Source organism: Phocoena sinus, chromosome 21 (assembly GCF_008692025.1).
Source record: "Phocoena sinus isolate mPhoSin1 chromosome 21, mPhoSin1.pri, whole genome shotgun sequence".
In the NCBI taxonomy this organism is placed as follows: domain Eukaryota; kingdom Metazoa; phylum Chordata; class Mammalia; order Artiodactyla; family Phocoenidae; genus Phocoena; species Phocoena sinus.
Window position 1 is genome coordinate 9,707,611 of NC_045783.1, and position 16,016 is coordinate 9,723,626.

The 16,016-nt window shown below is 39.2% G+C and overlaps 1 protein-coding gene across 1 annotated transcript in view; it reads left to right on the top strand.

The window, feature by feature from the left end:
* The window catches only part of CSMD1 (CUB and Sushi multiple domains 1), a 1,813,702-nt gene that overhangs the window by 1,677,840 nt on the left and 119,846 nt on the right, over positions 1-16,016 (top strand). Inside the window, exons 42-46 of the mRNA XM_032618622.1 lie at positions 757-945; positions 8,919-9,096; positions 11,037-11,182; positions 11,968-12,048; positions 13,461-13,574. Of these exons, the coding sequence (XP_032474513.1) occupies positions 757-945; positions 8,919-9,096; positions 11,037-11,182; positions 11,968-12,048; positions 13,461-13,574 (708 nt within the window). The remainder of the gene's footprint in view (positions 1-756; positions 946-8,918; positions 9,097-11,036; positions 11,183-11,967; positions 12,049-13,460; positions 13,575-16,016) is intronic.

Genomic DNA, 16,016 nt, shown 5'->3' on the forward strand with positions numbered 1-16,016 from the left:
TTCAATATCACGAGATTACACCTAATTATGCATTTGTTAACTCTCACTGATTTATGTGTACATTTCTGAATTACACAGTCTGCAAACATTTATTATCCATCAACCTACCTAGAGTTTATTTTAGGGAACACAAAAGACTTAGTGATATAGTGATAAACCACAATAAACAATGTATTATAAAGAGATTGTACTGATAGATCATAATGGCTAGCATAATGATTCTACACTTCCTTTTAAGGAGAAAGTTAAGAAAACGAAATGGATTTCTTTATTTTATTTGCACCGAACATTAACTGAACTCAACAAAATAACAACCTGTTTCCTAATTAGAAACACTTAGAAAGGAGCGCTAGGATAGTTTTTCTTTTAAATTAGAAGAAAACCGTTTAGGTCCGTGTTCACCTGATGTTCTTTACAAAGGCATTTTTTATTATCATCTATATTTCTTTTTTTCATTAAATTCCCCACATACATTTTTTTTCCAAGGTAAGCATTGTCAAATTTAATTTTGGTATGGGCTATGTAACTTCTAAAGCATACAGTAAGTGTTCATTAAATGCAAATTGTTATAATTCTACTACTAATAATAATTACTGTTTTAACTTAGGATGGTAATGGGCAACTTAGTAAAGACCTTGTTTAAAACTCATGTCTAAAAGGTTCACTCTAAGAAGCTGCACGCCATCATATCCCTCCTCTAATTCCAGACTAATTGCACTTGCTATTCCTGAGCTGGGCTCTGTCTGTCTGTTCCAGCCTATGGATTACAGAACTGCCCAGACCCGCCGCCTTTTCAGAATGGGTATATGATCAACTCGGACTACAGTGTGGGGCAGTCGGTATCTTTTGAGTGTTACCCTGGGTACATTTTAATCGGCCACCGAGTCCTCACCTGTCAGCATGGGATCAACAGGAACTGGAACTACCCTTTTCCAAGGTGTGATGGTAGGTTAATCACTTTTCTTGGAAACGATTTAAGTTTTCATGTGTATAATGGTGCCTGAAATATTAAGTGAATGTATTTGAGAATTCATTAATTTGTTCAACAAATTTTTATTGGGAATCTATTATGTTGAACTCATTCTACTTAGTATTTCAGGAATGTATCATATGCCAGTAAGGTAAAAAAAAAAGAATGGGTCTTGCCCTCAAGGAAACTACAAGGGTAACAGAATAATAAACATGAATATTTATTATGCAAAATCAGGCACAAAGAGCATTTTGATGAATTACAAATACAGAAGATGGTGTTTGCTTGGGAAATCTTTATGACTAGAGCAGTGCTTCGTTTTACAGTAGTTCCATCAAATTGCTGGATTAGAGGGGAAGAGAGTACTTTATTTCACCCTAGATATTTTCTATTGTTTAATTTTTATAATAATCATATATTGATTTTGTATTTCAGAAAACTTTATTTTTGTAGTTGGCCTTGAAGGACACGTACTATTTTGCTACTCAGAGGTAGAGACCATCTCAGATAGAAGCAGTAGTGTGAGCAAAGACATAGTGCAGGAGCAACCTTAGGAAGAAATTAAGTAGGGTCCTTTACTGGTGCATGAAGATCAGATCTGGTTTCAGTGAATAGCCCTAGTCTGAGCAGAAATCACTTCTTTAAAGCTTCTGTTTGGCTGTCTAATTTTTATGATGACTCTGAAATTTTTACAATATTAAGTTAAATAGATCAAGTACTTTGTTTATGAAGAAAGCGTATGAAATAGAAAAGTTACCATAAACCTAAGGTTCTAACATTATAAATACAGTACCTCTGAATGAAAAAATAATGAAATTACCAACTCTGTGGACTTTTGAAATGCTAAATACTTATATCCCAGGGGCAAAAAGGGAAAGGCATCTGTCTGTGTTTGAATTTCTACTGAAGAAGTAAAAAAAATAAAAGCAAATTGGTAGACTTTTTAAATCACATTTTTCACCTGTACTTTTCCATTCTTTGTCATTATACAAACAGCTATAAAAGAAAAACATTCACTGTATTTTTTTAAAAAATAGTTATTTTAGTTGACTACAAATTTAATAACAAAATAGCATTTTAAATTATTTTCTAAATCTAAGAATAGCAGTAGCATATCTGGTATTTTTTATTAACACACTTTAGAAACTTTTTGTACTACTCACCATTTAAAAATTCATATATTTATATATATAAATTACTTTGAATTGTCAGGATTGAAAGCCCTTTTTACTTGCAATTTTTGCCGGAATCCTTTGAATTCATATGTAAATAGGAGACTCCTTGGCTCGATATAAAAAAATAGAATTATGTATTTAATTAGATTTCATTGCTTTTTCAAATCCAACTTTCCAACATGGAAATAATTGCTGGCTTAGAATTATTTTGTCAGTGTGAAGATAGCAAGATACATCTTTTTGGATGATATATGATGTATAATACTACCCAGAGTTGGCCAAACCATGAAGCTAAAATCCTCCAGACATCCAAGACAGCCCAAGACTCCTGGTACCTCGTGAAAGTTCCAGGACTGCCCCCAAGCCACCCTGAGGCGTGGCTAATTTACTAGTAGGACTCACAGAACTCAATAAGCTATTATACTTAAGACTGTCGTTTATAACAGGAAAAAGACATTAAAATCATCCAAGAGAGTGATGCACAGGGTGGAATGTAGGGGCTGCCTCACTCTCAGAAATGACTTGTGACAATATGCATGGAGAACGTCCATCCTGGGCAGCTCAGCTGAGCCTAAGTGCCCAGAGTTTTTATTGGGTCTCCTTCATGTAGGCATCACTGATGATTGCTTATCTAGTGGTTGATAATCAGTTTCCAGACCAGCTGATATCCTGTGACCCAAAGGCCCCGCCCTAAATCGCAGGGCTGGACTTTCTGGCAGGCCAGCCCCATCCTAAGACTAAGGGATGTGGCCAGGCCCCCAGGAGAAACAAAGACACTCCTATCAGGTATGGCAAAAAATTAACTCCCAGAATCCAGGGCAAATGCCAGACCTTTCTTTAGGTAAGGTCAGATTCTTTACTACTAGATACTTTTGCCATTATGTCTCTCTTCATACCTATAATGTCATAGAATAAAAAATCAAAACATAAGATCCATGTAAAATTCTTATATTGTAAAGCAAGTGTTCCAAGATGTTTTTAATGTCTTCCATATTAGATTAAATTCTAAAAAAATAACTGGGGAGTGTTATTTTAAAACAAAAGTTATTTTATCTAGAAAAGGTTGCATTTCCAAAAAGTTAAATAAAAAAGTGTCCTATTTCCTGAGAATGGTGGGCTGTTCAGATGCCTATCAGTATTCAAGTAAACTACAGTTAGGCCCCTCAAGGGACACCAGCAGACGCTCTGATTATCCAATATCTTCACCTAAAATGTATCCTATTAACACAGAGTGGTTTATCATTTCAGATTTATGCTTGGTATACAGGGCAAGTGTACTGAAAAACACTCTTCAAAGGTCCAGCCCTGTAGACTTCAGAAGAATCTTAGAGAAAAAAAAAAAAAGATACTTTGAACAAGTTCTGGGCATCTTTATTAAAAACTGAGCAATTCAGACAATTAAGATCCAAGAATTTTAAATCTTAAGCCATCAAGCTTCACAAGTGTGTATTAAATTGGTTTGTATGAATATGCTGCTAATTTGCATAAGAATCTGTTATGTAAAATTAGTATATTCTGAATTTATCTGAAAAAAACCTGGACTACAAGTGTGATCTTATTATAATAAACAAATGAAAGTATATCTCTGAAAGTGACCTGAGAAATTTAAGCCATTATTTTTACCGTAACTTAAGAAGTCTCAATTTTTAAAAATGGGTTATACTTGTTAAAATATGGTTAAGAAGGCTGTGGCTTATTAATTTACTAAATGTAATTTCATAATTAAATATACATCTACACTCAGATATATAGTGCAAAATTTAAAGTATTTTGTTGACCTAATTAATTCTTTAACACTGAAATATTTATGTAGATATATTTCTAAGGTCTTTTTAAAAAGTTTTAACATGGTGGTAATAATCCACATTTGGTGAGACATTCAGGTGATGCCTCACCTCCATCATATTCAGTATATCTAAGCTGTCTCTAGAACTTGATGGAAATAGACAGCTTAATCATTTGTATGTACTTATTTTCCTCTGGAGAAATACATATAGAAATAACTTGAGGACTTTGATTGGCTATGCTTCTCACAGCAATCCTTCCTCCCAAACTAAGCTCTTTATTCTTAACATAGATGTTATGTGTAAAGAGTTACATGCAGTACTCCCACTTCTGACACTTCTGGCCACCAGTGTGTGAGCTCTTCCTAAGCAAGCAATTCTGTGACACCAGATGGATGTCCTACACGGGAACTCAGTTCTGATGCTGTCTCCCTGGTGACGGCTTCAGATCCCCAGGTTACAGACTCAGTCCCACAAGACTGCCCCCCCTCCCTGCCCCAACTTCAGATGCAAATCCAGGTTGTCACCTGTACTTCTGATAGACTGCAGGTTCCCATAGTTCCCTCCTCCCGTTGGATTAATTGGCTGGAGCCACTGAACATTTTACTTACTAGGTAACTAATTGTCAATACCAAGGATATAGCCCGGGAACAGTCAGGTGGAAGAGATGAGGGGCCTGCAGCCCTGTCCAGGTGCTCCGTCCCACCTCCCACAGCTCCACCCTCCACCAACCGGAACCTCTCTGGACCACCCCTCCTTTCTTTTCTCTAAAGGAGGATTCATCACAGAGGCACGATTGATTAAATCCTGGGCCCTTAGGTTGGAGATTAAGTCGACGCCCCTTCCTCTTTCCTTCCCAGAGGTGGAGGTGGGGCTGAACCTCCAGTCTCAGGTTGGTTCCCCGGGCAACCAGCCCCCAGGCTTCAGGGCTTTCCAAATCACCGCATTAACATAAACTCAGGTGTGGCTGGAAGGGGCCTGTTATGAATAATAAAAGACAGTTTGATCTTCATCACTTTGGAAATCCTGAGGGTTTTAGGAGTTCTGTGCCAAGAACAGGGAAGAAGGCCAGAACTGCATGTATTTCTTCTTATAAGCCGTGCTGCCTCAGTGTATGCTCATGGATACATGGACGGATACGCGTGTGTTGACTCTGGCCCCTGGGGTGGAGGGGAGTGCGGCATCTGTATCACTCCCAGTTGCGAACTGCAGTGCACGATACCCCGGTGGTCTCTCTCCTGGCTGCTGGGTTGCCTGCCCCTCCCGCTGGGACCAGGCTGCTTGGCAGACAGGTGGTTGGCTGTGGTACAGGGACCCCTCCAGTGACTGGATGCTCCACCCCGGGGTTGTCATTCATCTCCACTGGAGGGTCTTCTTTGAATCTCACCCTCAGGGAGAGCACAGGGGTGGATGCGTTTCATGTGGGCTAGATCACAGGCTCACTGTTGTTTCAGAGTTCACCTGAGATGCTGCTCACACATGGAACTCAAAATACACCTTTGGTGCCACTAAGGTGAGGGGAGAGCCTCTGGGAAGAGATCCTGGACAGGCCAGAGAAAATGGAGATGCAGCTTTGACTCACTGTTGTGGGGCCGTACGTTTTCTCACTACAGGCCACACAGCAGGATTTTGCCTTGAGAAAACGTTACGTGTGCATTGACAGTATTATTACCCAAGTTGAATGTTATACTTATTTAGCTTTTAACATCTTTCCTCATCACTACATGGTGTGCAGTGAGGTCTGCAAGGGCAGGGATGGGGTGTCTGTGGGTCTTTGCTGTATCCCCAGCTCCAGCCCCACTGTCTGGTACATAATAGACTCTCAATATTAACACTCATTGAATACATGAGTGAAAGGATTTGTTATTTGAATATCATAGGTAAATCATGGCAAATATATTAAGTGACATAATGTCAGAATGTGTTTTACCAAGAAAATAACCATATCATTTATTTTGACCTTTAAGAGGTGGGCACCGTGCTTTTTGTTGTTTGTTGTTTTGTTTTCTTCCCCCCAATGGGAAGAGTACTACTCCAAATAGTGTGGTTTTAGATGCAAATTAAAGAGTCAGAATGCTAAAGGGAAACCTTAGAGTTATAAATCAATACCAAATGATTAACCTCAAGTCACACATCAGGTAGGTCCGTCCAATGGCTTCAACACACATTTTTTTTTTAACATCTTTATTGGAGTATAATTGCTTTACAATGGTGTGTTAGTTTCTGCTGTATAACAAAGTGAATCAGCTATACGTGTGCATATATCCCCATATCTCCACCCTCATGCATCTCCCTCCCACCCTTCCTATCCCACCCCTTTAGGTGGACGCAAAGCACCTGAGCTGATCTCCTTGTGCTATGCGGCTGCTTCCCACTAGCCATCTGTTTTACGTTTGGTAGTGTATATATGTCCATGCCACTCTCTCACTTGTCCCAGCTTACCCTTCCCCCTCCCCATGTCCTCAAGTCCATTCTCTACGTCTGCATCTTTATTCCTGTCCTGCCCCTAGGTTCTTCAGAACCATTATTTTTTTTAGATTCCATATATACGTGTTAGCATATGGCATTTGTTTTTTTCTTTTTGACTTACTTCATTCTGTATGACAGACTCTAGGTCCATCCACCTCACTACAAATAACTCAATTTCATTTCTTTTTATGGCTGAGTAATATTCCATTGTATGTATGTGCCACATCTCCTTTATCCATTCATCTGTCGATGGACACTTAGGTTGCTTCCATGTCCTGACTATTGTAAATAGAGCTGCAGTGAACATTGTGGTACATGACTCTTTTTGAATTATGATTTTCTCAGGGTATATGCCCAGTAGTGAGATTGCTGGGTCATATGGTAGTTCTATTTTTAGTTTTTTGAGGAACGTCCATACTGTTCTCCACAGTGGCTGTATCAATTTACATTCCCACCAACAGTGCAAGAGGGTTCCCTTTTCTCCACACCCTCTCCAGCATTTGTTGTTTGTAGATTTTTAAATGATGGCCATTCTGACTGGAGTGAGGTGATACCTCATTGTAGTTTTGATTTGCATTTCTCTAATGATTAGTGACATTGAGCATCCTTTCATGTGTTTGTTGGCCATCTGTATGTCTTCTTTGGAGAAATGTCTATTTAGGTCTTCTGCCCATTTTTGGATTGGGTTGTTTGTTTTTTTTGATATTAAGCTGCATGAGCTGCTTGTATATTTTGGAGATTAATCCTTTGTCAGTTGCTTCGTTTGCAAATATTTTCTCCCATTCTGAGGGTTGTCTTTTCGTCTTGTTTATGGTTTCCTTTGCTGTGCAAAAGCTTTTAAGTTTCATTAGGTCCCATTTGTTTATTTTTGCTTTTATTTTCATTTCTCTAGGAGGTGGGTCAAAAAGGATGTTGCTGTCAACACACTTATTTTTAAAGTGTTTTCTATTCATTGTCTCACTCATTTTCAGTCTCTCAATTATTTGTTGTCCATGTTTATTGAGATCCGAGCCCAGCAATAGGATTAATGCAAGGAGGTTGGGTGGGGGTGGGGACACAGTCCCTGACTCCCACCTGCTGACATTAGTCTAATGGTGAAGAATAGCTGGCCGTGAACTGTAGACCACGGCCACTTGGAGCCCAAGCCACCAGGAGAGACTTTCAGGGGGTGGTGACATTTGAGTTTTGAAGGAAGGTACCAGTTCACCGGGCAGCAAGGTAGGAGAAAAGCATGTGGGCTTTTCGTGCAGGTGGACAAGGGCATGACGTTTGCAGCTGAGAAAAAGCATGGCATCTTCAGGGTACACCGGAGCTTGTTGTGACTGCAACATGGTTTCTGGCCCTATTTTAAAGATTATAAGTATCTGTATACTTTGTTTTGCTAGGTTACACGTCAAGGTCTGTCTGACTCCAAACCCCACTTATAATTATGCTATAAAACTTGTAAAATGTTCTCCACAGCCCCTTCTAATGAATTTACCCAAAACTCGGGCTGATTCAATCTACTTGACACTGGTACATTCTCTAACCCCTTTGAAATCAGGTGCATCTGTATAGTTAAGGTGTCATATAGTGCTTCGTGGTATTTCATCAGTCATCATTTTGAATTGTTTTTGAACTTTTAATAAAAATGTATTTCGGCTTATTCACTCCACCTAAATTTTATGACTTTTGTGGCAAATATTTGAAAGCCTCACAAGATTCCTGTTAGTAACAGACACTCTTATAGCATCTGTTGGCTTTTAGTTTGACTAAAAAGTCTACTTGTCTATGACTTTGATGTATTATTCTACAATCTAAATTAAAGAATACTTCTCAGATTTTCTGCTCATGTATGGTCATTTCATTTTTCCATAAAATAAAATAATTTCCATGGCAACAGTGATGATCCCTTTATTAAGTAAAATAAAAATGGACTCTTTGAGTATTGGGATTCTTCACATCATTGATAGCTGGTGGGATATGGGAGTGCTTCTATAAAATACCACTTACGTAATTTTATCTCATTTCTCCAGGTGTAGATCTGAGGAGAATTGATTATGTCTTTGTTTCAAGGCAAATAGACTTAGATGCTTCTCTTTTAGACAGTTTAAATAGGCTTTAGAAATCTCACTTGAAACAACAAAAAAAATTGTCTTTCAGTTAAATATTTATGCATAATTTCAACATCCCTTTTGCATCAGATGGTCTAACGGATTATCATCTCGGTCACAGGAGACAACTGACTAAGGGCTTTTTCTTTCTTTTTAATTATGTGGAAATGACTTTATCCTAAGGGTATTTTGAATGTTTGGAGAATATATTAAATGAAACCTAGATAACGTAGCTAAGAAGTATAATTCTTCCAAGGTTTTTAAGACTTTAGGGGGATTATTTTGACGAAGTAGTTACTGAGAGATATTTCACAGTTATTTCTTAGAAGGAAAATTTTGCCTGAGGGACCTTAGAGACTGAGAAGCATTTCGCTGTATCCTTTGTAAGTGGACTGTGTGGGCTTGAGTTTTCTTACTTCCTTCTCAGCTCCTTGCGGGTATAATGTGACATCTCAGAACGGGACCATCTATTCCCCTGGCTTTCCGGACGAGTACCCCATTCTGAAGGACTGTGTCTGGCTCATCATGGTGCCGCCTGGTCATGGCGTCTACATCAACTTCACCTTGCTGCAGACTGAAGCTGTCAACGACTACATCGCTGTTTGGTATGAGAACCTTCCCTGAAACACCATCTGTCGTTGTGATAAACCATTCTTGTAACCACTGACGTGTCACTTACATCTATTTAGAAATGGAGTAGTTAGGTAAATATCAAAAAGGAAAGTTACCAAGTAAATCTAGAGATACAGAGAATAAACCTTAGGTACTGTGTTTGAGTTTTACTACATGGTAGATATATTCAGGATTGCTCTAGATATAGGAGACTATCCCATGATTATTTTATTTTTCATTTTTGTTTTCTGTCTCAATTTTTATTTATTTATTTTTTTGACCGCACCACGCAGCTTGTGGGATCTGAGTTCCCCAACCAGGGATTGAGCCCAGGACCCTCAGCAGTGAAAGCACCGAGTCCTAACCACTGGACCACCAGGGAATTCCCTGTTTTATTTTTCATTTTTAAGTGTGATGGCTGTTTTTCCTGAAAGAAAAGCTGATAGGATCCTTTACCATTTTAAGAATTTGATGCTTCTAGAAATGATTGCAGAAATGATTACATACAGCTTTCTCTCCGTGCTTTATAAACCTTACAGAACTGCCCTCCCATGTGCTGTGTAGGGGATACTAAATGGGGATGTAGCCCTGGCTCCTATCGAATGAGCCACGTGGTCTGGATAAGTGACTTAAACTCTCCTTGACTAAATGTTCCTATCTATGGGAATGACTATTCCTACCTTTGCATTTGGAGGTTAGAGTTTATGGGGGAAATGGGAATGACAATTTCTCTGTCAAACTATGGTAGAAAAAGTAGAGCATACTGTCGGGGCATGACCCAGAGTTGAAGAGCCAGGATGTGCTTTTGGAAGAAAGTGCCCTGAAAACTCAAGGAGTAATCACACTTAACAAGGTTGTGTGTGTGGTGTGTGTGTGTGTGTCTGTATGTTGGCAGAGTTGTCATAAATGTAGTGGTTGTTCAATTTATTGGAAAATCTGTAAGGCAAGAGAACAGGGAGAGTTGCAGGCGTTGGGAGACACCAGGTGTGTAGTGGCTGAAGTCTCCTGAGAGCCCAGAGAGAAGAGGTGACCTGGCCAGGTAAGCAGGGTGGACCATACAGAACCTCATAAATCACATTAAGGGTTTCAGGCTTCATCCTAGAGCAACAAGGATTCACCTTAGGGTTATAAGAAGGAGAATACAAGACCAGATCCTGGTTTCAGAATATGCAGTCTCATTGTGTGGGAAGCACGTCAGCTGGCCGAGAAGGGAGAAGAGTCCAAGAAGCCTTTGAGGCTGTAGAAATAAGTCTGACAGGGAGGGGCATCCCGGTCATGGGAATGAGGGGGAATGGACAACTTGAAAGGTTAAACTGACCACATGAAGCTTCCATTTCAGAAGCAAAGCAAAACAGACAACACCAAATGAAGATCCACACAATAATATCAGCAGGTTCACTCGGATTAACTGATAGATTTAGGAGGCAGCAGGAAAATCTTCATCAGGTAACAACGGCGGAATGAGCCCCTGTTGTCCAAATGTGCGTGAGACAGAGAGACTGGAGTCCCATCAACTGTGAATATTAAATATCTTGATATTTCTAAACACGGTATCTAGAAGACAGCAATATTTTATTCAGTTTTTAAAAATATTTCAATTCAGTAGCAAGAGCTCCATAAATCTCACCTGTGATTAAAGAGACACTCTGAATTTAGACTTTAAAATGTGAGCATTTGAGAAGAAGCTGATAAATGGCATTGCCGTCACTAGAATAAATGTGACCTGGTCTCAGAAATGCCTCAGAAAAGGTCGGCTGTGGAAGGAACAAGTGAGCCCGAGCTTATGGTTTGAAGACCAGACTTTTCAGATGGATCCTGGGGTCAGACCATCGTCTTTCACCGGGATGGAGCCCGATTGTCAGAAGAAAATGGTTGTTAATCTAAGCTGTAACTAGGAACTTTCTCTTCAGATGACTCCCCTTCTCTTTCCTAGGGATGGTCCCGATCAGAATTCGCCTCAGCTGGGAGTTTTCAGTGGAAACACAGCCCTGGAAACAGCGTACAGTTCCACCAATCAAGTCCTGCTGAAGTTTCACAGCGACTTTTCAAATGGAGGTTTCTTTGTCCTCAATTTTCATGGTCAGTGTACTTTCACTCTGTTGATGAAGGCAAAGAATTCCAGTTGATTTTTCTCATAGCGTAGACATAAACCTTGTTTCCATCTAAAGTTCCTTGATTCTGCCAACCGAGAACCAATAGGATTTTCTCGCATTTCATGCCAGAGGTTCCCATGACCCTTTTTTCTTCCTGATGTATTTATTATTTCCCATCTCTTTTGTAGTAAGCTTGGATTTACTCCAAGATAAGTGTATTGTATGTGAAACTCTGATATGGAGACCACTGAAATACATTTAGCACCTTTCATAGATTTCCTCATCTCTGTCTTCAGATGAACCTCGATAGCAAATGTCATGTGATTGCAGAGGGAACAAAGCCAGTCTTTACTGATTTTGAGAATGAATGCTAAATAATTTAGGGAAAAATATACCAGTCCCTTATCTCTCATGAGGCCTGCCACATGGACTTCCTCAGGACAAGAGACAGAGGAGGACCATGTCAGAGCCAGACATGGATGTGGAACCATTTCTCTTGCAGAATTCCAAATATATGTAAAGTGTTTTTCTTTAAACATTATAATATTTTAAATTTTATACTTTTTCCTTTCAATTTTAGATATTCCTTGATATTAAGTAATTCTGTAAGCATTTGAAGCTCAAGACTTTTGTAAAACTATGATTTACAAATACAGACATTTTCCTGTACCTAAGCATTACAACAAAACAACATAAGAGGAATGCTTTTTGTAAGATTTCTGTTTATTCAGCAAATGTAATTGCTCTTATTGTTTTTTATGAACCATGTAGCATTCCAGCTCAAGAAATGTCAGCCTCCCCCAGCAGTTCCACAGGCAGAAATGCTTACTGAGGATGAGGATTTTGAAATAGGTAATGTTTTCTTCATTACAACATCATTAGCTCAACCCACCTTTTTTACACCCACCCAACTGCAGTAGTCAGTCAAGTAAATGAGTATCTGTCTGAAATATTCCTCAAGCTTTGCTAGAGAGATATACACAGAGGTCATGCATTGAGTAAATATCTTTTTCTTTCTTCATCTCCATGATTTTCAGTGTTTTCTTTCCGTTTGAATTTTGCTTTTGTCATTTTGAGCACATTTTCCCCCACATCACTCAATAGTTTGCATTTTTCTCCTGAAAAGCAGTTTTCAGAGACAGACTTAAACAGATGTTGGTGTTTAGTTAGAGAACCATGTTCATGAACTAGAAGAAAAAATCATTTGTGGCTAAAATAATGATTAGTCTAACACTGACCTTTCATTGAAACTGGAATACAGTTGGTGAATACATTTAATGATAATATTTAGAGATTCTGTTTTTTCATTTTATATTAATGATCTGTTTCATTAAATAATCATCAGGTCACATCAGGAAACCAGCCGTGGTGTATGTTTGCCGTATAGTTACTGTGATGCAGGATTTCTCTGTCTCAATTACAAATACTCTGTCCTGTTGTCACACCCTGTTTCAGACCAGTGGTCAAACCATGTGACCTAATTTCTGCTCTACTCCTAAGGGCTTAGTTAATGAGAACATTGTGCTAATTAGGCCAAGTTCGTTGTATAGCCCTCTCTGGATGCATTAAAGCCATTCTGTTGGGCTTCCCTGGTGGCGCAGTGGTTGAGAGTCTGCCTGCCGATGCAGGGAACGCGGGTTCGTGCCCCGGTCCGGGAGGATCCCACATGCCGCGGAGCGGCTGGGCCCGTGGGCCATGGCCGCTGAGCCTGCGCGTCCGGAGCCTGTGCTCTGCAACGGGAGAGGCCACAGCAGTGAGAGGCCCGCGTACCGCAAAAAAAAAAAAAAAAAAAAGCCATTCTGTTGTACAACCTTAAATCCCAAGCATCTATTTCTCTTTTCTTTTTCTCTTTCTTCCCTCCTTCCTCCCTTCCTCCCTCACTCCCTCTCTCCCTCCCTCCCTCCCTCCCTCTCTCTCTCTCTGTCTCTTTCTTTCTTTCTTCCTTTCCTTCCTTCCTTCCTTCCTTCTTTCCTTTTCTTTTTTTAGTAGTCATGGGCAAAGGGAAATGAACATAGACACATCAGTCAAAGAAGAAAAATCTGCTACATAATTTCTGTAGAAATATTGGTTACATTTAAGGTAGCATTTTTATAAATTAAGAACTGAAAATGGCACCATTTCATTAAACAGACTACACATGAATACCGATCTTGATTCAGAAACAGTTTGCGCACTCACTTAAGCCGCATGCGTGTTTAATACATTCCCACGCTGCATGTTCTGGAGACAGAATCTTCAAGTATATGCTGTGCTGGCTCCTTCAGGAGACTCCGTGAAGTACCAGTGCCACCCTGGGTACACGCTGTCCGGGACAGACACGCTGACCTGTATGCTCGGCTCGCAACTGCAGTTTGAAGGCTCTCTCCCGACGTGTGAAGGTATGAAGTTTATACTACAAATATGCTTGTTCAACACGGAACATGGTGTAACTTGTATTGGTCTGGACTTCCTTGCATGTGTCTGAATTTCTTTGTATGCATCTGGATTTGTCTCCGTCTGTGTTATGATTCCATTGCAATTAAAATCACCGGCTAACAGAAATATCTTACCCTTGCTTTTAGGTAGCTCCACAAAATAAATCAAACCTACATCAAATAAGAAGTCTTGCTGTTTCCCAACAGTTTGTCAGGAAAATTTTCATACATATGGCAAAGTTGAAATAATTTAAAAATAATACCCATTGCCTATGTTCCACCATTAATGTTTACTACATATCCTTTGTCACATTTCTCTTATCTGTCTATCCATCCATTAATCTATCTATATTTTTGATACATTCAAGGCAAATTGCAGGCATCACTACACTTCCCTCTGAATTCTTTAGCATGCATAAAATTAGTGTTTACTATTTTTTTTCTGTAGAATGTATAGACATTGAAATGCACATATGTTGCATACAATAAACGCACACATTTCATATTTTTACAGCTTTAAATTGTATAGACCATATGCAATAACGGATAATGTACAATAGCAGAACAAAATATGAGGTTGAATCTATTGTTTCAATTGATTTGAATATCATTAGATCATTTAAAAGACATTACTTAAAGGCACCACTTTTAAGCACTACTGGAAGAAAAAAGATTTGGAAGAGATGTAAATAAGCTAAAATGTCTCAATATAAGTCAGAAGTATGACTGGTTGCCTGTCAAAGAGCTTTCCAAGATAGGTTTTATTTTGTAACTTCAAAATCACAGTCACGTTTATTTCCTTTAAAGAATGGAACGCTCCCCTTTCAGGGAATTTGAATATTATCATTCATTAGGGATAGTGAAACGTTTAAAAGGGCCAACACTTAGGAAGAAAAGACCCAGAGTCTAGATTTGATTATCAAGTGACCTTGGTTACTAATCTTCTGAGCATCGTGTGTAATGAAGATCATTTATCTGCATCATTTATGGGATTGGTGTAAAGATGAAGTGAATATTAAATGAATTCTAAGCGATTTATAATGTTAATTATCCACCCTATAAAAGGCAATTTTCTTTGCATTGCAATAGTATTGATTTTGCAAATGCTCAGGCCCATGAATTGATTCTTCCAGAATATCTGGTAACTGTGCCTTTTCATTACTAATGAGGCAGAATTTCAGTCACTCTTATAGAGGGAAACGATTTTCAACACCTGAAGAAAATCTGGAATGAATTATTATTAAATAACCAAAGTGACTTAGGTTGTTTCTGAGAAAAATGTACTTTGGAATTGTACCCACATGCGAGCCAGTGGGCGTGGGAAACTCCGCAGGAGGGGGCACCCCGCCCTTTGCCTCTTGCTTTAAACACTTGCGGGACCCTTGTGGTTGCGGTGCCGCTGAAACCCTGCCTCTAGCTGCCTCTGTTAGAAGCAGGAGGTCGCATGGGGCACTAAGTCAGGACACTGATGTCATTTTTTTCCTGGGAAAACCAGTGTGTCAGGACCATGTTACCTCAGCGACGGTGATCTCCAGAGGATTCTTTTCTCAAGGTGGTGGAGGGGGTGGGTATAAAAGTTTCATCTTTTGCCATTTTATATAAAAATTAACTGAGGTAAATCTTCACATGTTGAAGGCAGATTTTAATTCCACCAAACACAGCCTTAAATTTCTCAGAATAGGTGACTTTCAGCAAGCATGGTCTTAGCTGATTAATGAAGAAAGGTATAAATGTTTATTTAACATATGCTACTTTAAAAATAGGGAACATGCCTCTGTTCTCTTGTCTCTCCCCAAGATTAACCTGGTTTTCACTGAAATGAAATTGATTCATGACAATCCAGGAACAGAGTAGATCAACACAGCAGGGGCAGCATTCTCTAAATTACTTCCGCGCTCACACGTTTGCAGAGTGTCTAGCTAACAAGACAGGCTCCCTGTGCTCAGCCCAGAGGTCCCCAGGCCCTACTGAACTGACAGGAATTACTACGTAGGATGACCTAGTTCTCTTCTGTTTCAGTTCAGGAGTAAATTTGTTTAGAATGAACTGAGTTATCTTAGCTGTCATTCCCTAAACACCTCATTATGTAAGAAAGGAAATAGGGACTCGGATGTCATCTATCAAATACTTAAACACTTAAGCACTTAATTGTCATTTTTCTTCCAGTACTTTTCTATTATCTGATTGGGCTCAAGTGGGGGCCAATTCCCCAATACATTCTTGATGAAAAATTGTACTAGTTATGAGTCCTACTTCTTCAAATGTCATAACCACATTTTTAGGAGTTCTGCTTTGAAAATTATCACCACTTTAGGGTGGTTGATTGTTCCTTGGGAACAATGGGAATAAATTGTTCTGAAAGTTCACACTTTTTACAGATAAATATTACCTTGTGGGATACTTACC